At 38.2% G+C, this 24,562-nt stretch overlaps 1 protein-coding gene across 1 annotated transcript in view; it reads right to left on the reverse strand.

Moving 5' to 3' along the window:
* Nucleotides 1-682: 682 nt before the first annotated feature.
* Nucleotides 683-24,562, reverse strand: part of NUP62CL (nucleoporin 62 C-terminal like) — a 99,810-nt gene continuing 75,930 nt past the window's right edge. The window contains exons 10-13 of the mRNA XM_053698936.1: nucleotides 13,832-13,966; nucleotides 2,297-2,408; nucleotides 1,602-1,668; nucleotides 683-1,000 (exon numbers count right to left, since the gene is read on the reverse strand). Of these exons, the coding sequence (XP_053554911.1) occupies nucleotides 909-1,000; nucleotides 1,602-1,668; nucleotides 2,297-2,408; nucleotides 13,832-13,966 (406 nt within the window). The 3' untranslated portion in view covers nucleotides 683-908. The remainder of the gene's footprint in view (nucleotides 1,001-1,601; nucleotides 1,669-2,296; nucleotides 2,409-13,831; nucleotides 13,967-24,562) is intronic.

A 24,562-nucleotide genomic window follows, 5' to 3' on the forward strand; every position in this document is an offset into this window, starting at 1 on the left:
TTGGCCAAGTTTATAGTTAAAGGGAAAATTAAAGATAACCCTACTCCCTCACGGTATTGTATAGACTTTTAAAAATAAGGCAGACTTTAATTCATGAAATCTTTTATATTAATTTATTTTCTGAAAATGTTACCTTTTGACCGCTCCGCCAATAAGTGCAGCTCTTGCCATATTGTGTAATTGACAGATGACTATTCTTAAAACAACTAATCCTTGTTTCCCCCCAGGCCATGATGTTTATGCAAAGGGACTGAACGCCCCAAGATTTGTAGTTTGTTGCAGGAAACGTGTCTATTGTGTGAAATTGCTTTTTCTTATAAAGGACACAAATCTGTGCCTTATTATGTTAATATGACCCAGCTACATGCTAAACAGTAATCTTGCAAGAACTAATTCTAGCCACAGCAAAGATAATATAAACTTACTCAAAATATGTTCAATGGGTTCAATGCTTGTCCCTCTTATGAAATAATCAGATATAGTGGTATGTTTAGAAGCAGATGTAAAAAGATGCATATCAAAGGGGCAAGTGTCCCTGATCTCCACATCACTTTTATAATTAGTGTTTGTAACATCCTAGACATATACAGGTAAAACTACTTCTTCAATATGATTTCTGTATCCAAGAATAGTTTACACAAAGCTAAGAGTTTATTTGACCCTCTGGAATGAGATGACCACATTTAGCAGCGTCAAAATAAGTATTTATTTAAACAAAAAAATAAAAAATAATCCACTATTTTCCTCTTGAATTGCAGCACAGTCTCCCATTCCTCCTGCAGGACATAGGACATCCCCGTGTTCCTCTTGCAAGCAGTACTCTACTCTGGCCATCTTTTGCAGGACAGTGCTCACAGCCTTCCTTAATCATCACAGCCCTCACTATAAGTAATTCCACCCCCAAATGATTACTCAAATGTGATGGGAAATCCTCGATCATGCTCCTTCCTTCGACTCTCACACTCCTTAGATACTTGTTCCACTTTTCTTTGAAGGAGAGCTGGAGAAAAACAAATAAGATCCCAGCAGTATTAAGTTACATCTGGTCATGTTCATATAACAAGCACAGAAAAAAAAAAAAAAAAAAAGATCTCTTTTTCCAGCACACACTGGTCATGCATGCTTCCCCTGTTCAAATCACAATGGTACTACCAGCTGTCCCTTAAACAACACTGATATTACCTGCCTCTTCATTTTACATACATATTAGGAAGTGTTCTCTTTTCTGCACAATGGCACCACCAACCTCATGCACACCATTTCTTCATAAACAATATTCAAATAAATTGTTGATCATTTTACTTGTAGTGGCATTGATAGACTCTTCCCCATAACACACATATTTGCTCAGCAAGCCTACATACATAATGGAATTTCACCCATTAACAAGTTCTGATCTTACATACTGTTTCTATCAACCTCCTTGTAATATGAGAATCTTTACATGATCTCATATTACACATATTGGTATAGGACAAACAACTGTAGATCCATTTTCTTTGAACAGACATATGCTATATCAGAAGTGGCCTCAGCCCCCATTCCTCACAGAACTGCTACACCAGCTAATCTTTCATAAAGGCGCTGCACTTGACACTCACCTGAATTCTGATCTATCCACTGTAGCGAATCCATGTGGGCATTGAGGATCTTACAAATTTGCTGGAGCTGGATAAAACATATTTTGATAATGTTATATTTAACAACAATGTACTTATATTCTCAGGCTTTGCAAATGGTTCCAAATGCTATGCTAACAAAAAATGAAAAAAAGATGGATAGGAAATGGTAGAAAGAAGCATTAAAGTGAAGGTCAATTTGGATGAATTAGTACCCGGTTTTTAATAAGCCTATTTAAAACAAGGGCACTTTAATTCATCAAAATTGACATTTCACTCCTTTTCTTTAAAAACGTACTTTTTAATCCTGTCAGCTGCTGCAGCGCTTTCTCCGCCCGTCGCAAGTCCTCCTTGCGGGTCCAAAATGACAAATCCGACTTCCTCCAATCACGGCGTTCATCAGGTCATGATCCCCCCAGGGGAAAAGCCGTGATTGGAGGAAGCCGGATTCGTCATTTCTGACGTAAGAAGAGGCTTCCGACGGCCGGGGGAATTGCGGCATCCAGGATTAAAAGGTAGGTTTTCGAAGAAAAGGAGTGAAATTTCAATTTTTAAGAATTAAAGTGCCCTTGTTTTTAATAGGTTTATTAAAAACCGGGCACTAATTCATCCAAATTGACCTTCACTTTAAGGGGTATAATGGCTGAAAAGGTACAAATTAACAACAACAAACTCACCGGGTTACTAGTGTCAGAGGGCCCTGCTGATGTGTTCAGATGTTCTATGACTTCCTTTAAATCCTGGGCCATGCGCTTCAGTTGTGCATCAATATTCTCTGCTAGCTTGTAGCTGAAAGTATTACAAAGAGTTAAATAGCACCATCTCTATTCTTCCACAAGCAAGAATCTCAATTTTAATTCATCTAATGTCCAGATGTTCTTTAGACTTCTACTACTCTGTATGGGTAATCATTTTTCCCAAGATTCTTTTATGAAAAAGAAAATGTAAACCCCCCACATAGTTTAGTCTTCTATTAATATGCCCATCCTTTTGAAGGCTTTGCAATTTATTATTTAAATAGAATTGTTTTTATGTGGCGCAAAATATTGGTGGTAATGCTACTCATGTCATATCAAGTGTTTTACTACGTCATACACTTACACCTTCAAGGTTCTATGATAAAACATAATTTATGTAAGAACTTACCTGATAAATTCATTTCTTTCATATTAACAAGAGTCCATGAGCTAGTGACGTATGGGATATACATTCCTACCAGGAGGGGCAAAGTTTCCCAAACCTTAAAATGCCTATAAATACACCCCTCACCACACCCACAAATCAGTTTAACGAATAGCCAAGAAGTGGGGTGATAAGAAAAAGTGCGAAGCATATAAAATAAGGAATTGGAATAATTGTGCTTTATACAAAAAAATCATAACCACCAAAAAAAAAAAGGGTGGGCCTCATGGACTCTTGTTAATATGAAAGAAATGAATTTATCAGGTAAGTTCTTACATAAATTATGTTTTCTTTCATGTAATTAACAAGAGTCCATGAGCTAGTGACGTATGGGATAATGACTACCCAAGATGTGGATCTTTCCACACAAGAGTCACTAGAGAGGGAGGGATAAAATAAAGACAGCCAATTCCTGCTGAAAATAATCCACACCCAAAATAAAGTTTAACAAAAAACATAAGCAGAAGATTCAAACTGAAACCGCTGCCTGAAGAACTTTTCTACCAAAAACTGCTTCAGAAGAAGAAAATACATCAAAATGGTAGAATTTAGTAAAAATATGCAAAGAAGACCAAGTTGCTGCTTTGCAGATCTGGTCAACCGAAGCTTCATTCCTAAACGCCCAGGAAGTAGATACTGACCTAGTAGAATGAGCTGTAATTCTTTGAGGCGGAGTTTTACCCGACTCAACATAGGCAAGATGAATTAAAGATTTCAACCAAGATGCCAAAGAAATGGCAGAAGCTTTCTGGCCTTTCCTAGAACCGGAAAAGATAACAAATAGACTAGAAGTCTTACGGAAAGATTTCGTAGCTTCAACATAATATTTCAAAGCTCTAACAACATCCAAAGAATGCAATGATTTCTCCTTAGAATTCTTAGGATTAGGACATAATGAAGGAACCACAATTTCTCTACTAATGTTGTTGGAATTCACAACTTTAGGTAAAAATTCAAAAGAAGTTCGCAACACCGCCTTATCCTGATGAAAAATCAGAAAAGGAGACTCACATGAAAGAGCAGATAATTCAGAAACTCTTCTAGCAGAAGAGATAGCCAAAAGGAACAAAACTTTCCAAGAAAGTAATTTAATGTCCAATGAATGCATAGGTTCAAACGGAGGAGCTTGAAGAGCTCCCAGAACCAAATTCAAACTCCAAGGAGGAGAAATTGACTTAATGACAGGTTTTATACGAACCAAAGCTTGTACAAAACAATGAATATCAGGAAGAATAGCAATCTTTCTGTGAAAAAGAACAGAAAGAGCAGAGATTTGTCCTTTCAAAGAACTTGCGGACAAACCCTTATCCAAACCATCCTGAAGAAATTGTAAAATTCTCGGTATTCTAAAAGAATGCCAAGAAAAATGATGAGAAAGACACCAAGAAATATAAGTCTTCCAGACTCTATAATATATCTCTCGAGATACAGATTTACGAGCCTGTAACATAGTATTAATCACGGAATCAGAGAAACCTCTATGACCAAGAATCAAGCGTTCAATCTCCATACCTTTAAATTTAAGGATTTCAGATCCGGATGGAAAAAAGGACCTTGTGACAGAAGGTCTGGTCTTAACGGAAGAGTCCATGGCTGGCAAGATGCCATCCGGACAAGATCCGCATACCAAAACCTGTGAGGCCATGCCGGAGCTATTAGCAGAACAAACGAGCATTCCCTCAGAATCTTGGAGATTACTCTTGGAAGAAGAACTAGAGGCGGAAAGATATAGGCAGGATGATACTTCCAAGGAAGTGATAATGCATCCACTGCCTCCGCCTGAGGATCCCGGGATCTGGACAGATACCTGGGAAGTTTCTTGTTTAGATGAGAGGCCATCAGATCTATCTCTGGGAGCCCCCACAATTGAACAATCTGAAGAAATACCTCTGGGTGAAGAGACCATTCGCCCGGATGCAACGTTTGGCGACTGAGATAATCCGCTTCCCAATTGTCTACACCTGGGATATGAACCGCAGAGATTAGACAGGAGCTGGATTCCGCCCAAACCAAAATTCGAGATACTTCTTTCATAGCCAGAGGACTGTGAGTCCCTCCTTGATGATTGATGTATGCCACAGTTGTGACATTGTCTGTCTGAAAACAAATGAATGATTCTCTCTTCAGAAGAGGCCAAAACTGAAGAGCTCTGAAAATTGCACGGAGTTCCAAAATATTGATCGGTAATCTCACCTCCTGAGATTCCCAAACTCCTTGTGCCGTCAGAGATCCCCACACAGCTCCCCAACCTGTGAGACTTGCATCTGTTGAAATTACAGTCCAGGTCGGAAGAACAAAAGAAGCCCCCTGAATTAAACGATGGTGATCTGTCCACCACGTTAGAGAGTGTCGAACAATCGGTTTTAAAGATATTAATTGAGATATCTTTGTGTAATCCTTGCACCATTGATTCAGCATACAGAGCTGAAGAGGTCGCATGTGAAAACGAGCAAAGGGGATCGCGTCCGATGCAGCAGTCATAAGACCTAGAATTTCCATGCATAAGGCTACCGAAGGGAATGATTGTGACTGAAGGTTTCGACAAGCTGTAATCAATTTTAGACGTCTCTTGTCTGTTAAAGACAGAGTCATGGACACTGAATCTATCTGGAAACCCAGAAAGGTTACCCTTGTTTGAGGAATCAAAGAACTTTTTAGTAAATTGATCCTCCAACCATGATCTTGAAGAAACAACACAAGTCGATTCGTATGAGACTCTGCTAAATGTAAAGACGGAGCAAGTACCAAGATATCGTCCAAATAAGGAAATACCACAATACCCTGTTCTCTGATTACAGACAGAAGGGCACCGAGAATCTTTGTGAAAATTCTTGGAGCTGTAGCAAGGCCAAACGGTAGAGCCACAAATTGGTAATGCTTGTCTAGAAAAGAGAATCTCAGGAACTGATAATGATCTGGATGAATCGGAATATGCAGATATGCATCCTGTAAATCTATTGTGGACATATAATTCCCTTGCTGAACAAAAGGCAATATAGTCCTTACAGTTACCATCTTGAACGTTGGTATCCTTACATAGCGATTCAATAATTTTAGATCCAGAACTGGTCTGAAGGAATTCTCCTTCTTTGGTACAATGAAGAGATTTGAATAAAACCCCATCCCCTGTTCCGGAACTGGAACTGGCATAATTACTCCAGCCAACTCTAGATCTGAAACACAATTCAGAAATGCTGAGCTTTCACTGGATTTACTGGGACATGGGAAAGAAAAAATCTCTTTGCAGGAGGTCTCATCTTGAAACCAATTCTGTACCCTTCTGAAACAATGTTCTGAATCCAAAGATTGTGAACAGAATTGATCCAAATTTCTTTGAAAAAACGTAACCTGCCCCCTACCAGCGGAACTGGAATGAGGGCCGTACCTTCATGTGAACTTAGAAGCAGGCTTTGCCTTTCTAGCAGGCTTGGATTTATTCCAGACTGGAGATGGTTTCCAAACTGAAACTGCTCCTGAGGACGAAGGATCAGGCTTTTGTTCTTTGTTGAAACGAAAGGATCGAAAACGATTGTTAGCCCTGTTTTTACCTTTAGACTTTTTATCCTGTGGTAAAAAAGTTCCTTTCCCACCAGTAACAGTTGAAATAATAGAATCCAACTGAGAACCAAATAATTTGTTTCCCTGGAAAGAAATGGAAAGTAGAGTTGATTTAGAAGCCATATCAGCATTCCAAGTCTTAAGCCATAAAGCTCTTCTGGCTAAGATAGCCAGAGACATAAATCTAACATCAACTCTAATAATATCAAAAATGGCATCACAGATGAAATTATTAGCATGCTGGAGAAGAATAATAATATCATGAGAATCACGATTTGTTACTTGTTGCGCTAGAGTTTCCAACCAAAAAGTTGAAGCTGCAGCAACATCAGCCAATGATATAGCAGGTCTAAGAAGATTACCTGAACATAGATAAGCTTTTCTTAGAAAAGATTCAATTTTTCTATCTAAAGGATCCTTAAACGAGGTACCATCTGATGTAGGAATGGTAGTACGTTTAGCAAGGGTAGAAATAGCCCCATCAACTTTAGGGATTTTGTCCCAAAATTCTAACCTGTCAGGCGGAACAGGATATAATTGCTTAAAACGTTTAGAAGGAGTAAATGAATTACCCAATCTATCCCATTCCTTAGCAATTACTGCAGAAATAGCATTAGGAACAGGAAAGACTTCTGGAATAACCGCAGGAGCTTTAAAAACCTTATCTAAACGTATAGAATTAGTATCAAGAGGACTAGAATCCTCTATTTCTAAAGCAATTAGTACTTCTTTAAGTAAAGAGCGAATAAATTCCATCTTAAATAAATATGAAGATTTATCAGCATCAATCTCTGAGACAGAATCCTCTGAACCAGAAGAGTCCAAAGAATCAGAATGATGGTGTTTATTTAAAAATTCATCTGTAGAAAGAGAAGATTTAAAAGACTTTTTACGTTTACTAGAAGGAGAAATAACAGACAAAGCCTTCTTTATGGATTCAGAAACAAAATCTCTTATGTTATCAGGAACATTCTGCACCTTAGATGTTGAGGGAACTGCAACAGGCAATGGTACATCACTAAAGGAAATATTATCTGCATTAACAAGTTTGTCATGACATTTAATACAAACAACAGCTGGAGGAATAGCTACCAAAAGTTTACAGCAGATACACTTAGCTTTGGTAGATCCAGCAGGCAGAGGTTTTCCTGTAGTATCTTCTGGCTCAGATGCAACGTGAGACATCTTGCAATATGTAAGAGAAAAAACAACATATAAAGCAAAATAGATCAAATTCCTTATAAGACAGTTTCAGGAATGGGAAAAAAATGCCAAACATCAAGCTTCTAGCAACCAGAAGCAAATGAAAAATGAGACTGAAATAATGTGGAGACAAAAGCGACGCCCATATTTTTTGGCGCCAAAAAAGACGCCCACATTATTTGGCGCCTAAATGCTTTTTGCGCCAAAAATGACGCAACATCCGGAACGCCGACATTTTTGGCGCAAAATAACGTCAAAAAATGACGCAACTTCCGGCGACACGTATGACGCCGGAAACGGAAATGAATTTTTGCGCCAAAAAAGTCCGCGCCAAAAATGACGCAATAAAATGAAGCATTTTCAGCCCCCGCGAGCCTAACAGCCCACAGGGAAAAAGTCAAATTTTTGAGGTAAGAAAAAATATGATAATTAAAGCATAATCCCAAATATGAAACTGACTGTCTGGAAATAAGGAAAGTTGAACATTCTGAGTCAAGGCAAATAAATGTTTGAATACATATATTTAGAACTTTATAAATAAAGTGCCCAACCATAGCTTAGAGTGTCACAGAAAATAAGACTTACTTACCCCAGGACACTCATCTACATGTTTGTAGAAAGCCAAACCAGTACTGAAACGAGAATCAGTAGAGGAAATGGTAAATATAAGAGTATATCGTCGATCTGAAAAGGGAGGTAAGAGATGAATCTCTACGACCGATAACAGAGAACCTTATGAAATAGACCCCGTAGAAGGAGATCACTGCATTCAATAGGCAATACTCTCCTCACATCCCTCTGACATTCACTGCACGCTGAGAGGAAAACCGGGCTCCAACTTGCTGCGGAGCGCATATCAACGTAGAATCTAGCACAAACTTACTTCACCACCTCCCTTGGAGGCAAAGTTTGTAAAACTGATTTGTGGGTGTGGTGAGGGGTGTATTTATAGGCATTTTAAGGTTTGGGAAACTTTGCCCCTCCTGGTAGGAATGTATATCCCATACGTCACTAGCTCATGGACTCTTGTTAATTACATGAAAGAAAGAAGTTTATCAAAGCTCCTTCCAGTTTGTGTTTCATGTTATTATTACCGTTCATATACTTGAAGTATTGTTTTAAGAAGAATGCTTCTGTGTATGGGTTTTATACATTTTACAATTATTTATGTATCCTGGAGGAGATATCTTCTGACTGATTCATTAAAAGCGACTACTCGGGCAAAACATTTCCAGGAATACTCTTTCAAATAGGCTTGTCCGTCTCTCTTCCCCAGCAGATAACCGATTCATAATGCTTGTTTACTACTGCTGTGCTGAAATTTTCATATAGATGGATGTTTCAACAGGCAAACAGTAAAGCAACTATTTTAAAACAATCTAATATTCTCCAGCAGGTAAAACCGATTGTTGGGAACACTTTAAAGGGGGAAAGTACAATGTTCCTTTGCTACCTGAAACCTAAGAAGCAGGATTATTCTGTGATAACAATAAAATGCACAGAAAAAAAATGGAGATGCCCTGAGAAGTCTACACTGTACTGTAGTTTTACTTCATGAAACTACCCGTACGACAAAGTGAATCAAAGACTTTCTGCTAACCTGTAAGTGTCCATTTGCTCTATATTAACACCCGGATTTTTATTCAGGCTTTCAAATACAAGAATATTATGAAGATTAATTAGGTTATTGCCATTATTTACAGTACAAGGGAATTATAGGTACATTTCTCATTGCTGCTTAAAGAAAAAGCACTGCAAATATTCTAAAAAGCTCACACTCTTATTGCTGTTAATCAGCAGTTAAATATCGATTCACAAAAAACGGACTAGCTCAAATTAACGAATATTTGATTGGTATTACATTAAATGTTTAAAACGCTTGAATTTTATTTTATTTTTTACTAAATTTGTTTTGTTCCTGGATTTAACAGGCTTTGTTAGTTTTCAAATTAAATTAAAACGGTTACATTTGGCACAAACCATATACTATTTGCATTTTCTTCTTTACTGGCGCTTACTGCTTAGAGACTGCTCTTTAAAAAGGAGCATCAATACTATCAATATAAAATGTAATTAGTGTTTAAAGTTATTCCCTGCCTCACTCTAGTTATGACTGCTGCCATATTGAAATCTTTCACTAGATTACAGTGCTGATGTGTTTGCACACGTGTAACTACTCTCTGCACATTTGATTAGAGGGAGGTGCATGAAATGTTACTAGTCTCCCTTTAAAACAAGCTATAAAATTTGTCATGTATTCCCACGCAAAGAAATCTCCCAAGGAACAACGTGGTAGATTTGTAACTGTGTATGCACTCAAGAGTTGAGCTCTAACTGATACTAGTGGTAATACATTTCAAATTAAAAAATAAATAAATAATAATAATATATTCAAATCAGAATTTTTTTAATTTGAAATTTACCACCACTAGTGTAGCAGCGAATTTTTATTTTTTTAATGCTATAGTGATTGACACAATGCTTCACTGAAGGAAGGATCAAATGGTTTGTACTAAGCAGTACAGCACACATGGAAACTACCTTACTAAGTTCCTCAACATTCTTATTTTGTTGCTCATATTTAATGAAAAACCTGAATATTTAACACTGCTAACTAAAACAAATATAACAAAAACTGATAGAATTTAAATAGGCAGAAGATATTTATATTTAATCTAAATACATATTTAGGTTACAGAGGAGAAAATTCCTGTTAATATGATGCGCAACTGCACAATTGTGAATAATGTTGTGAAGCTAATACTGTAAGTATTGAGTGGTAACTAAAGGTAAAATTTTAAAGAACTGTGCCTTTTTTCTAATATTAAAAATTAAAGTTGTATTGACCCTTTGTATATTACAAGTACAGTATACTATAATCCACTCTAGTCAATTACAATAATACATTCTTGCTTATTGCGCTTTTCTCCCTTCATATGCTAGTTATGCTATAGAGCAAAACGTTTGATTAATCTGTTAGAAAAAGGATATACATTACCAGTTTTAAAGTGTGCCTTACATAAATCTACTAAGAAATATAAAGCATCTAAATGATTGTCCCTAGGCATTTAGTAAATATCCCATTAAAAGCTCAGTTGTAGCTAAATACTTTGGGGGGAAACAAATCAAACACAAAAAAAAAAGCTGAATAACATTTTTGAAAATACTTGCATATATAAACATTTGCAATAAACTGGTGGTGGTGGGGGGGAGAACACAACCCCCCAATCTGCTATAGATTCCTTTAAAGAAAAAAAAAAAAAAAAGAAAAAACACGAAAACTCCCCCACCCATAAACTTCAAAAGTGCAAGCTTATTACAAAATATTTAAAATGTAAATTTTTTGCATACCTGATGAAAATTTGTCATTCATGAATATGATGCAGACTTGTGACAGTATGTACAAAGTGCCTATTACTAAAGCTTTTATACAAAAAAGGTTGAAAAAGTGACCAAACATAAAATTAAAGGGACAGTCTAATCCAAAATAAACTTTCATGATTCAGATAGAGAATATAATTTTAAACAATTTTCCAATTTACTTTTATCACCAATTTTGCTTTGTTCTCTTGGTATTCTTATTTGAAAGCTAAACCTAGGAGGATTCATATGCTAATTTCTAAGCCCTTTAAGGCATCTTTTTCTCTCAGGGCATTTTGACAGTTTTTCACCACTGAAGGGTGTTAGTTCATGTGTGTTATATAGATAACACTGTGCTCACGCACGTGGAGTTCAGGTAAGCCAGCTCTGATTGGCTAAAATGGATGTCTATCAAAAGAACTGTAACAAGGGGGCAGTTTGCAAAGGCTTAGATACAAGATAATCAGAGAGGTAAAAAGTGTATTTATATAACTGTGTTAGTTGTGCAAAACTAGGGAATGTGTAATAAAAGGGATTATATATATTTTTAAACAATAAAAATTCTAGTGTAGATTGTCCCTTTAAGCACCTAATGTTACATGTACTGAATACACAAAAAGGAGTAGTACTTTAATGTGGAAAAAAAATAAATCTATATGTAATTAGAATAACTGGGAACAATTTAAAGCACTGGGTTTTTTTCCCCCTTTAGATATGTTTGGGGATGATCAGTAAAAATGGTTGAGTTAAAACCCACACCACAAAAAAGCTTGAACACTACATTAAAATAGCAGCCAGAAATTAGTAGAGTTTTATTCTCTTGATTGCCAAAGTGCTTCTTTACTCATATAGAGCATTAGGTGTAGTGAGATGTTTAATTTTTTATTAACATAGAGAAGGAGCACATGTCAGGTTTCTGTGGTGCAACAAAATGAGACAAAGATAAATCATTTCAGTACTTTTTCCACCTTTAATGTGACCTATAAACTGTACAACTCAATTGAAAAACAAACTGAAATCTTTTAGGTAGAGGGAAGAAAAAAAATATAAAAATAAAATAATATGGTTGCATAAGTGTGCACACCCTTAAGCTAATACTTTGTTGAAGCACCTTTTGATTTTATTACAGCACTCAGTCTTTTTGGGTATGAGTTTTTCAGCATGGCACATTTTGACTTGCCAAGATTGGTTCATATGCTAATTTCTTAGACCTTGAAGGCCACCTCTTTTCAGAATGCATTTTAAAAAAAAATAACCACTAGAGGGTGTTAGTTCACGTGTTTCATAGAGATAACACTGTGCTGGTGAAGTTATCTGGGAACAGGCACTGATTGGCTAAACTGCAAGTCTGTCAAAAGAACTGAAATAAAGGGGCAGTTTGTAGAGGCTTAGATACAAGATATTCACAGAGGTTAAGAGTATATTAATATAACTGTGTTGGTTATGCAAAACTGGGGAATGGGTAATAAAGGGATTATCCATCTTTTAAAATAATAAAATTTCAGGTGTAGACTGTCCCTTTAACTAAAGCCCCAGTTCCAGCTGAAGAAAAACAGCCCCAAAGCATGATGCTGCCACCACCATGCTTCACTGTGGGTATGGTGTTCTTTTGGTGATGTGCAGTGTTTTTGCACCAAGCATATCTTTTGGAATTATGGCCAAAAAGTTCAACCATGGTTTCATCAGACCATAACACCTTTTCCCACATGCTTTTGGGAGACTTCAGATGTGTTTTTGCAAAATGTAGCCTGGCTTGGATGTTTTTCTTTGTGAGAAAAGGCTTTCGTCTTGCCACTCTACACCATAGCCCAGACACATGAAGAATACGTGAGATTGTTGTCACATGTACCACACAGCCAGTACTTGCCAGATATTCCTGCAGCTCCTTTAATGTTGCTATAGGCCTCTTGGTAGCCTCCCAGACCAGTTTTCTTCTCGTCTTTTCATCAATTTTGGAGGGAGCGTCCAGTTCTTGGTAATGTCACTGATGTGCCATATTTTCTCCACTTGATGATGACTGTCTTCACTGTGTTCCATGGTATAGCTAATGCCATGTAAATTCTTTTGTACCCTTCTCATGACTGATACCTTTCAACAATGAGATCCATCTGATGCTTTGGAAGCTCTCTATGGACCATGGCTTTTGCTGTGGGATGCGACTAAGAAAATTTCAGGAAAGACCAACTAGAGCAGCTAAACTTTATTTGGGGTTACTTTAAATGATGGCAGGTGTATGCTGACTCCTATTTAACATGATTTTGAATGTGATTGCTTAATTCTGAACACAGCTACATCCCCAGTTATAAGACCACATTATTTTATTTTAGTTTTTTTTTGTTTCCTTCCCTCCACCTAAAAGATTTAAGTTTGTTTTTCAATTGAGCTTTACAGTTTATAGATCACATTAAAAGTGGAAAAAGTTCTGAAATGATTTATCTTTGTCTCATTTTTTTACATCACAGAAACCTGGCATTTTAACAGGGGTGTGTAGACGTTTTATATCCACTGTATATATAAACATATACACACACACACATATATATATATATATATATATATATATATATATATATATATATATATATATATATATATATATATATATATGTATGTATATGTGTGTGTATGTATATGTGTATATATATTTATGTGTGTGTATATCTATATTTTTATATATGTGTGTGTGTGTATGTGTATATATATATATATATACACACATACATACATACACACACACATATATATATAAATATAGATATACACACACACATATTTATATATATATATATATATATATATATATATATATATATATATATATATAAAAATATACACACACATAAATATATATATTTTGTATAGCTCCCCTAGCAAGTCTGTTTTCCCATCACTGACTAGCCTATGCTTACGTCTTCTCTCTCTCCTCGTCTGCATGCTGGGCATATATAGTCCCACTCTGCTCCTTGACTGACTCTTCAAGAGGGGAGAGGAGGTCTTCCAGCTCCTTCTGCTGTGATAAAATAAAGTCCAATTCCTGATCCAACCTAAGTGTGCAAAAAATGAAAAATAAATAATCACAAGGCTCAAAAACAAAATGTGCAAAACACTGGTTGTCAAAGCCCTAAGCAAAGCATGTCCCAAAGTATTGGGCTTGAGAATGAAAATTTATGAGAATTGCTTGGTACCTCACCTTGTACTAAGACATTTTCCTTTCTTGGCTCATGTCCCTAAGTAGCACTCAGAAGCAGCTTAAAGGGCCATAATAGTAGACAAATTGCATGCTCTAAGTAATTATTTTTTTAAATTACTCTACATTACGGTGTGTTTAACCCCTACTCAGATGTGCAACTAACGCTGTTGACTGTATCAGTGGCGGTTTCCGCTCAGGACCAGCAGTGCTCTGCAGGCCACGAGCAGCACTACTACCGTGTGTATAGGGTTGATAGTAATTTTTCAACTGTTATGGCCCTTTACTTGTAATTCAATTTCTGTTTATCACGGCTCACTCTAGTAGCACTCAAACACAATTTACCAAGCAGAATACAAGAGCAGGCAGACTAGGAAGCAGTATGCTGAAGTCAGAAATTGTACTGAAAAATAATAAAGCTTTATTAAGAAGCCAATACAGAGCTAGCAGAAGCACACACATCAAATGTATATTATACTGTCTAAAGGGACATTATACACTTGTTTATTCTTTGCATAAATCTTTTGTTGATGATATTTATATAGTCCATAACATTTTTTTGGGGGCTTTTAGATTGAAATATTTTTTATTGAACAATCGGTACAATACACAGTCTATACCAATAGCAGATACAATAAATAAGTCACAACTGTAAAGCATCTATTTCACATTTCTCAACATTGTACTGCATTTTTCATATCAACATTTTCTTTAACCAGTCTTCACTGTGTGTTACAAGTTGAAGCTCCAGTAAAAACATGAGTCCAATTGTTACAATTTTAAAGATCTAACAATGTTTAACAATTAACATGAATAACCTATATAACCATTATGCCAGCTCGCTTCACCATTTAATTTGTTGTATTATCAAACATTTCTTAAGCAATCTCCACGTCTTAAACATCCACAGAGCCCACCAAGTACTCTCATCTGCAGTATCTACCGCTGCTCTCAAACTACTGTTTCTTTCTCCCTTGCAGGGTAGCTTATCCTATACATGTTTTTCATTAAGGATCCAGTAAAACCAGACTCTATTGAAAGATTCCACCTCGTCTTGTATGTATGCTGCAGTCTCGCATAAACAAACATACTTCTAATCCTCCCAAGCACTTCCATTCTCTCCGGAATTCCCACCTTCCAATATTTTGCTATAGATATACGAGTCACTGTACATACAATTCTAATGAATTTATTTAGAGTGCATTGAATCTTGGATCCTCACCATTCAGCAAGGCCTGCATGGGCGTCAGTGTTACCTGTTCCTCTAATATAGTGGTTATCATCTTAGATAGGTCGAGCCATACATTTCGTACCTCCGGGCATTCCCACCACATATGAAAATATGTACCTAGCTGTGTGCAACCTCTATAGCACTGCCTAGAACTTCCCTTCACCATATGTGCTGTTTTTAAAGGGGTTAAATACCAACGAAATGTTGTCTTGATGTTATTCTCCCTTAGGTCCGCTCCCAGCAAGCCCCTACCGGAATTTAGAAAAATCTGGTTCCAAGTCTTTAGGTCATATGTTTCACCCAAGTCCGCTTCCCAGTGAAGGGCAGTTTGTGGCTTTGAAATTGTGTGTGTTTCCTGTATGACTAAATATAAGTGAGACACCACACTTTTCTGTCTATTTTCTGCACTGCACAGTTTCTCAAAAATGTTTTTGGTCTTGGCCTCCCCTCCCCGTCCTGTTATATAGCGTGAGAGCTGAGGCTATCTGTAGATATACAAACCACTGCAGATGCATAGGTCTAAGTTTGTCCTGTAGTTGATTGTAAATCAAAATCTTCCTATTAATTAAAAAGTCTGCTATCCGGTATAAGTCCTTGTGTGCCCACTTGTCTATCAGTTTATGTAATTCTCCTGAAATTATATACTTCAATGGTCTTATTAAAGAATTAGTCGGTAATAGTGTTCCATTTCTATTGGTTATTGCTAGCTGCTTGATAGCCATTTTAGTGATCAGGTTTTGGTAGCCCCCGGGTCTCCCTCTAGTTTCTTTACCCCATAATATATCGTCCGGGCCGTCGTAACCCCCAATGAGAGCCTCTAACTGGGGCCATACTACGTCCTCTTGTTTCCTCCCTAAGAGAGAGTTTTGGGCTAGTCTAGCTGCTGAGTAATAATCCATCAAATTAGGAAGTCCCACCCCTCCCAACTGACGATGTCTGGTGAGAGTATCTCAAGATATCCTCGCATGTCTAGATCCTCTGAGGAATCTATGTAAGTCTGTCTGAAGGGCCTTCAAGTCAGATTTATCTATCTTTACAGGTAAGGAGCGAAATAAGTATAGGATTCTTGGGAGAATGTTCATCTTAATCGACGAGAGTCTCCCATACCAAGAGAAGTTATGCTTCTTCCACTTCTGCAGATCAGATCTGATTGATTTAAACATAGGTATATAATTAGCTCTATATAATTGGGTAGATTGTGCCGTTAGTCTAATCCCCAAATACTTTATGTCATCTTTCACCCATTTAAAGTCGAAGTTTGTTTCTATCAGTTTGATAGTGTGTTTTGGTAGACCTATTGAGAGTGCCTCACATTTGTCTAAGTTTATTTTATATCCTGAAACGGAGGAGAACTGTTGTATAATTTTATATATGTTGGGAAGTGAAATGAGTGGCTTGGTGACTGTTAACAATACATCATCTGCAAACAAGGTGATCTTATGCTGAAAATGTTGTATTTGCATGCCTGAGATGTCTGGGGAGTTTCTTATGTTTGCAGCTAGTGGTTCGATACATATCGCAAAAAGAAGGGGCGACAAGGGGCAGCCTTGCCTGGTGCCATTAAGAATATTAAAAGTGTTGGACTGATGTCCAATAGCTCTGATATACGCTGTGGGTGTTGAGTACAAACCTCTCAGTGCTGTCATGAATGACCCAGTGAACCCCATCCTTGTCAAAACTGTATCCATATACGCCCAGTCCACCCTATCGAACGCCTTCTCCGCATCCAAGGATAGGACCAGAGAAGGCGTTCGCTCATGGTACAAATAATCCATAACCGTAATCATTCGTCTAATATTGTCTGGAGCCTCTCTATTTTTTATGAACCCTACCTGGTCTGGGTGCACAATAGAGGGTAGAATATGTTTCAAGCGGTTAGCCAGGATTTTAGTAACAATTTTCATATCTTGGTTTATTAGAGATATGGGTCTGTAACTTGAACACAGTGTAGCGTTTCTACCCTTTTTTGGTATTACAATGATTTTGGCTTGTAAAAGGTCAGCAGATATGGGCTGGCCTTCTAGAATATGGTTGGCAAATTTAACTATATGTGGGATCAGGATCTGTCTGAAGAGTCTATAATATTCGCCCGGGAATCCGTCAGGACCCGGGGCCTTGCCTGGTTTGAGCTCTTTTATAGCTGTCACCACTTCAGCTTGTGTGATTTCTGCATTTAATTTGTCTTGGTCTTCTGTAGTCAAGTGTGGAAGGTTTGCTAAATCTAAGAAATTTTCAAGCACACTTTGTGTTTGGATATTATGTTGGACCTTCTCCCCATCATACAGGTTTCTATAGTACTCTGCAAACGTGTCCACAATTTCTTGTGGATGAGATGTAATACTCCCTGTTCCTGTCTGAATACTCGGAATAGATACTGACTGATATTCATCTCTAATTTTTTTGGCTAAATACCTGTCAGGCTTGTTTGCATATATTAAATAGTTGGCTTTAAGCCTTTGGGCTGCCCTAATAGAGTTATTATTTAATAATGCAAGCAAATCTGTTTTTTTTCTGTGTCAGGGTCTGTAAAATGAGTCGTGAATTGGTCCGTTTGTGCTCCTTTTCTAAAGAGTCAATATCCCGCTGTAACCTCAAGTATTTATTGTCGCTCTCTTTCTTGTGTATGGCTTTTTCTTTGATTAACAGTCCTCGAAACACCGATTTGTGCGCTGCCCAAACCGAGATCGGGTTCACAGTAGAATCAGTATTGATGCTCCAATAGTCACTCATTGCTTTTAAAAGCTTGTCTTTAGTGTTGGGGTATTTTAGACAGGTCGGGTCAAACGTCCATGTTCTAGTCCTACCTGGGTCCACAATGGAACCGAAAAATAGTTGTGTAATGGAATGGTCCGACCAAACACATGTATGTATATTTGCCTTGCGTAATGTGGGCTGCATTATTTGGCTAGTGAAGATATAATCAATTTTCGTGTAGCATTTGTGTGCTGAGGAATAGTATGTAGTGTCCGCTGTGTCCCCGTATAGTGTGACCCAGCTATTTTGTAGCCCATGCGGTGATTTTTTCTTTGATATATTTTCTGTCGTAAACTTCCTCAACGCTGCCAGATCTATATTGAAATCTCCTGCTAATATTATTCTCGATCTAGACCAGTTGGTTAGTAAGTTAGATATATGTCTAAAAAATGGTTCCTGCTGCTCATTTGGCGCATAGATATTGCATAGTACTATTTCTGTACCCTGTATGTTGCCCCTTACCAAGATATATCGACCTTCTTTGTCTTTCACTGTGTCCCTATGCTCAAAGTTTAAAGATGAGTGAATCAAAATAGATACTCCCTTAGTCTTAGTGTCAGAAGTAGCATGGAAGTGTTGTGTATATTCTCTGGACCAGTACTTAGGAATCTGTGTATTCAAAAAGTGGGTCTCCTGTAAAAACAAAACATTGGCTTTAAGCCTCTTGTATTGTGTCAGTGCAGTCTTCCTCTTTATATCTGAGTTGAGACCTCTCACATTGTGAGATATCAAACTAACTCCAGGAAAGTCTCGAGATGTAGTCATGATAATGTATCACCCCAATCATACAACCAGTCCTGACTCATAAGCTCTCCCTCTCTACCTGATTGCTTTAGTATATCACAATTCTTACCATCCTGTAGGACCCCAACAACAAACTCCTGATCTCTATCTCTAGTGAAACTCTGGGTGTGGTTATTACCTTGCGTGAAGCGAGACTGGCATAGTTCAATACATTTAAATAGCATAAATAACTTTGATTTTCCCTGTAGAACGGAACAGAAAAAACAACAAAAAATACATAACATGAAGTGTATATTAAGCATTAACATAACGTGTAGGAGATGATACTACATTTCTCATAACATTATCTCAGTTTTCTATAGGCGGTATGGTATACCAGATAAGATTTAGCCCATACTTGTAACCTTTATGTTAACAGTCTCATACCCTTGGCTATCATAATTTATCTATGTAACATGTAGCCTCCACGACACTGCCGAGGCGATGTCTAGGAGGGAGTCTTACCAGTCTCTCGCATTCGATATATCTTGAGGCAATTATAGTTCAAAGGTGAGATCAGGGTCTAAATCTCTTGTTATTAACTTTTGTCCAAGTGGATTTCTTGTTTGTCTGCATTAGTGCTTGTGTCCCCGTTTTCTCCTCGGGGTCAGGATCAGATGGGATGTCCGGTGTTTCTATACCAAAGCTTCTGCAAACCTCAGGTATCTCATGGGTTGTCCTAATCGTGGTCACCTTGCCATCTTTGAGTATGTTTAGGGCAAAAGGAAAGCCCCAGCGGTAGGGAATTTGATGTTTTCTGAGCAGTGATGTTAATGGCCTTAATCTCCCCCGTCGCTGTAGTGTTCTCACACACAGGTCTTGGAAAAACTGTACTACATTCCCTTGGTATTTGAACGTGGGATTCTTGCGAGATGCGTTTAAGATTTTTTCCTTATCAATAAATTTGAGGAATTTGATGATCACATCTCTTGGTGGCATATCTCTTTGTGGCCTAGCCCGGAGTGCTCTGTGGGCTCTCTCAATTTGATAGTCCGTGTCGTCTGTAGCCATTGTAATAGCTTTAAAAAGACCCTGTAGATAAGGGAGAAGGTCTGGTGCATTGATGGATTCTGGTATGCCCTTTATTCGTAGATTCGATCTTCTGTTGCGATTTTCAACATCTTCCATCTTGTCCTGAAGATCAGCTATTTGTTGTTGCTGGAAGGCAACCGTTTGCGACATAACACAGACATTCTCTTCTAAATCTCCTCTATCGTTCTCCAAAGCGTCTACCCCGTTTCCAATTTCTAGTATATCATTTTTAATGTCTGATAAACTGCTGGTTACTGTGGCGTGGAGACCATCAATTTTGTCCCACAGTTTCTCAAAATTCGTTGCGATGTCTTGTTTCGAAACTAACAGGGTTAAATCAGCCTTAGTTGCAGGTGTCTGGGCATCTGGAGATTTACAGTGCTCAGAGTCCATATCAGAGTCACCCTCTGTCTCCATAGTTGTAGTTTCTATTTGTTTGCTAGGTATATTGGATCTCAGGAATGTATCCATGGAAGTTATTTTACTACTTTTCTCAGGTTTCTGAACTCTTCTGGAAGACATCTTAAGTTTAGGCGTAGCTGCTGTCTACCCAGATCTCTACACAGTCCTGTGATAAGCGATAATATGTAGAAAGTGCTTTGTGTTTTATCTCGGCAGTCTTCAATGTAAGTGTTACCTTTACCGGGTGGAAGATGGGACAAGTACTCAGTGGGTATGTGAAGCTAAAGCTTGATGTGTGTCTCTAGAGTCCTGTGGATTCACAGTATTACCAGCTTTGCAAGAGGGATCTGCTATTCTAAGTATACAATCCTCCAGGGACTTGCTCAAATTGACCACATTCAATATAGCTACCGCTTGGGGTATCAGGCATTCATGTATTCAACATATTAGGGCAAGACCTGTATTGCATAGTCACATCCGTAGCAGCCATGTGCGTTTTTAAATGTAGTGCGTCTTGCTTGTATTGCGCCGCAGCCTTTATAGCTCTCTGTTATTCCTTCATTTCCCCACAACTGCGTTACTATCACCAGCGCCAAACAGTGTCAATTCTGCTGCCACCTTTGCCTCAATAATGCTCACCCTTCATCATACATCAGCTACAAGTCCATCTGTACTCCTCTCAGATGCTGCGTGGCGCAACCAAAATGGCGCCCGCTGCATTTGCTCCCAACTCCTTTTAGGCTCAAAAGTTGCTGCATGTAGTTGCGGTGACCGGCGCTTTCAGAAAAACAGCCAGGACATTTCTCTGTTGCTTATTCTGTAATGTGCTTGCCTTTTGTCGTTCCACCACAGGGCATTAACCACCTTTTTAGTGTATCATACTCCGGAGCTCCGATCTCACACAACCATTGCTGTGCGCTGCTAGGCTCCGCCCCCCCTTTTTGGGGGCTTTTAAAAGGATAGTTTTGCCTATTTTTAAATAACATTGCTCTGATTTTCAGACTCCTAATCAAGCCCCAAAGTTTTAGGAGAATACTGACGTATACCTTCTCCAGCTTGCTTCTGTTTGTGTAAAGGGTCTTTTCATATGCAAAGGGAGGGGGAGTATCTGATATTTCCCACATGCAGTGGGTGCTCCAGTAACCTTTTAAACAGAGCTTAACTGGAAGCTTCTAAGTAGGTTTTTAAACTGTTTATACTGGATTTTTATATCAGTCTATGTGCATATTATTCTTTATAGTAGTGTCTATTACATGCAGTTATTTGAAAATGGAAGTATACTGTCCCTTTAAGGAACGTGTGGAGAACTCCAAACTCTCAGAAGAGAGATCTGCATCAGTTTTCCATGAAGTGCAGAATGAGATTCAAGCTCTAAAAACCTTCCGTCATAATTTTACAACACCTCCTCCTCACCCTGTACTCGGACCTCAGTAACGCGTTGTCCTTTTAACCATCCTGTGTTTTAAGATATAATCTGTAAATTCCATTGTATTGATAATTATTGCTTCAAATCTGAGGAAGAGAGTTATCTCTCGAAAGCGTGTCTACTTATAAATGTATAGTTAGCCCAATAAAAAAGTATTATTGCTTAATGCAATACTAGCAAGGGCTGTGCAATATGGAAAATTATGAAGTATTGCTTAATGCAATACTCTTGTTATTTTGATATATACTGTGCGATATAAAAAACTTTGATGAAATATAGCGATTGAGATTTTCATTCGGATTTTAATAAAAAAAAAAAAAATTTGCATTCAGAAATGCATTTAATTGTTCAAAGCAGCATAATGTTCCCTTTGCAATTTGCACTGCATAATGAATAGGCCATAAAAGAGTCCCCCAGTCTGCCACCTATGTCTGGGCACAAGTACGGACTAAAGCAACAAACCATGAGGCAAGTAAAATGGCGGCGGTAGCGTTATTTGCTTTAACACTGATGCAATGCTTCCTGGTCCGCCCCCCTGGAGGTGTGATCAATACTGATGCTAACTGTACTAGAGCATTTGTGTGACTGACATACTGTTTCAGATTGTTTTGTTTTTTAATACAAAAATTGCAGCCTCATAAAGCTGTAGCTTGAACATAAACCCCAAGCAAACAAATCTAATAGAATTTTAATGTTACTGCTTCAATGCAGAAAATACATTATAGGTTGAAGATCTAGATAATTTGTTAGTTCACAAAAGCAAATCTTCTACTGAATAAGTAGTGGTAAACCTTTAGATGGCACTATTCAGTCACAAAGCTCTCAGCTGTAGGGCTTGCATATTTTAAAGAAAGAGAGTACCTCAAATAAGTAGGTCTGAATGCAGAGACAAAAAACAAAATATATCTACACCCAGTCTATCTAGATGACAGATTCAAGTGTGTCTTGGTCAACAGGGCAGATTTGTACTTACATCTGCTTTTTGTTGCTGAATGTTCTGCATAACTCAAATTACAACATAGAATAGAATAAAACATATCACTGGAGATCCCAATGTTGGGCCTGATGATTAAAGACTAATGTGTTGAGACTCCACTCTCCTGGGACAGTCTGCTGCCTGCTGAGATTGTCTGCCAGGAAAAATTAATCAGGCAGATTGACTGCTGTAACGCAGATGTGACTGAATTATCAAGTATGTATTATTCTATGGGTAACAGTTTTATTCTGTGATGCTAGTCCTTCATAATGTAGCATTAGACAAATAATCCATCTGGCCCATAGTACCACTGTGACTATTTCCTATTAAATCCATCCCAATACACAGTAAGGGGCCACACAGAAACTAGAAACACTGTACTAAGTGAAATGCTGGCTATTTGTCCTCTAGCCAATGTACCTTGCTGGAAAAGAGACAGTTTGGGAATAAGGTGACATTTGTCCCTGAACCTCCTGATATCTTTGACCAGGAAATACGCAAAGTCTCAACATTGTTATGTGAATTTCTTGGAAATTACAGTCAGAATGCTATCTAGACCCTGGTTTCTCAACAGCCGGGCCATGGCCCAGTACTGGCCGTGATGGCCCTGCTGATGGGCCGCAGCCAACATACCCCCGCTTCACGCTATGACAAGCCCGCCACTCCACACATGAGGAATACCAAGCAGGCCTTTCAGAGTGCTACTGCGCATGCTCGTGTGTACACTGTGAGAACGTAGCAGCAGTTCATTGGGAGGACAACGTGGGACAAGGAGCAGACTGGATCGAACCTGGACACTGCAGGAAAGTTTGTGATACCTGCTCACAGAACCCCTAACACCAATGAAAATATATATTTTCTTCCGCCACTGACACCAATGGAAGTTAATACATATTTCTCCTAAGAGACATTTAGAGCATTTATTTGCAGAAAATGACAACAGGTCAAAATAACAAAAAGATGCAGTGTTTTCAAAACTTGAATAATGCAAAGAAAACAGGTTCATATACATTTTTAAACACAATACTAATGTTTTAACTTGGCAAGAATTCAGAAATCAATATTTGGTGGAATAACCCTGATTTTCAATCACAGCTTTCATGCGTCTTGTCCTGCTCTCCACCAACCTTACACATTGCTCTTGGGTGACTTTATCAAACTAACGGCGCAAAAATTCAAGCAGCTTGCTTGTGACCATCCATCTTCCTCTTGATCACATTACAGAGGATTTCAATAGGGTTCAGGTCTGGAGATTGGGCTGGCCATGACAGGGTCGTGATCTGGTGGTCCTCCATCCTCACCTTGATTGACCTGGCTGTATGGCATGGAGCACTGTCCTGCTGGGAAAAAAAAAACAATACTCAGAGTTGGTTGAACATTGTCATAGCATAAAGAAGCAAGTTTTCTTCCAGAATAACCTTATATGTGGCTTGATTCATGAATCTTTCAGAAAGATAAATCTGCAGGATTAAAGCCTTGCTGAAGCCCCCCTAGATCATCACCAATCCTTCACCAAATTTTACAGTGGGTGCGATACACTGTGGCTTGTAGGCCTCTACAGGTCTCCGTCTAACCATTAGATGACCAGGTGTTGGGCAAAGCTGAAAATTTGACTCATCAGAGAAGATGGCCTGGAATCGGACAGATTTATCTTTCTGAAGGACGCATGAATCAAGCCATGTAGAAGGATATCCTGGAAAATAAACTTGCTTCCTTCTGCTCTGATAATGTTCCCCAACTCTGAGGATTGGTTTTTCCAGCAGGAGAATGCGACATGCCACAAAGCCAAGTCAATCAAGGTGTGGATGGAGGACCACCAGATCAAGACCCTGTTATAGCCAGCCCAATC

The sequence above is a fragment of the Bombina bombina genome, chromosome 1 (genome assembly GCF_027579735.1).
Source record: "Bombina bombina isolate aBomBom1 chromosome 1, aBomBom1.pri, whole genome shotgun sequence".
Lineage (NCBI taxonomy): Eukaryota > Metazoa > Chordata > Amphibia > Anura > Bombinatoridae > Bombina > Bombina bombina.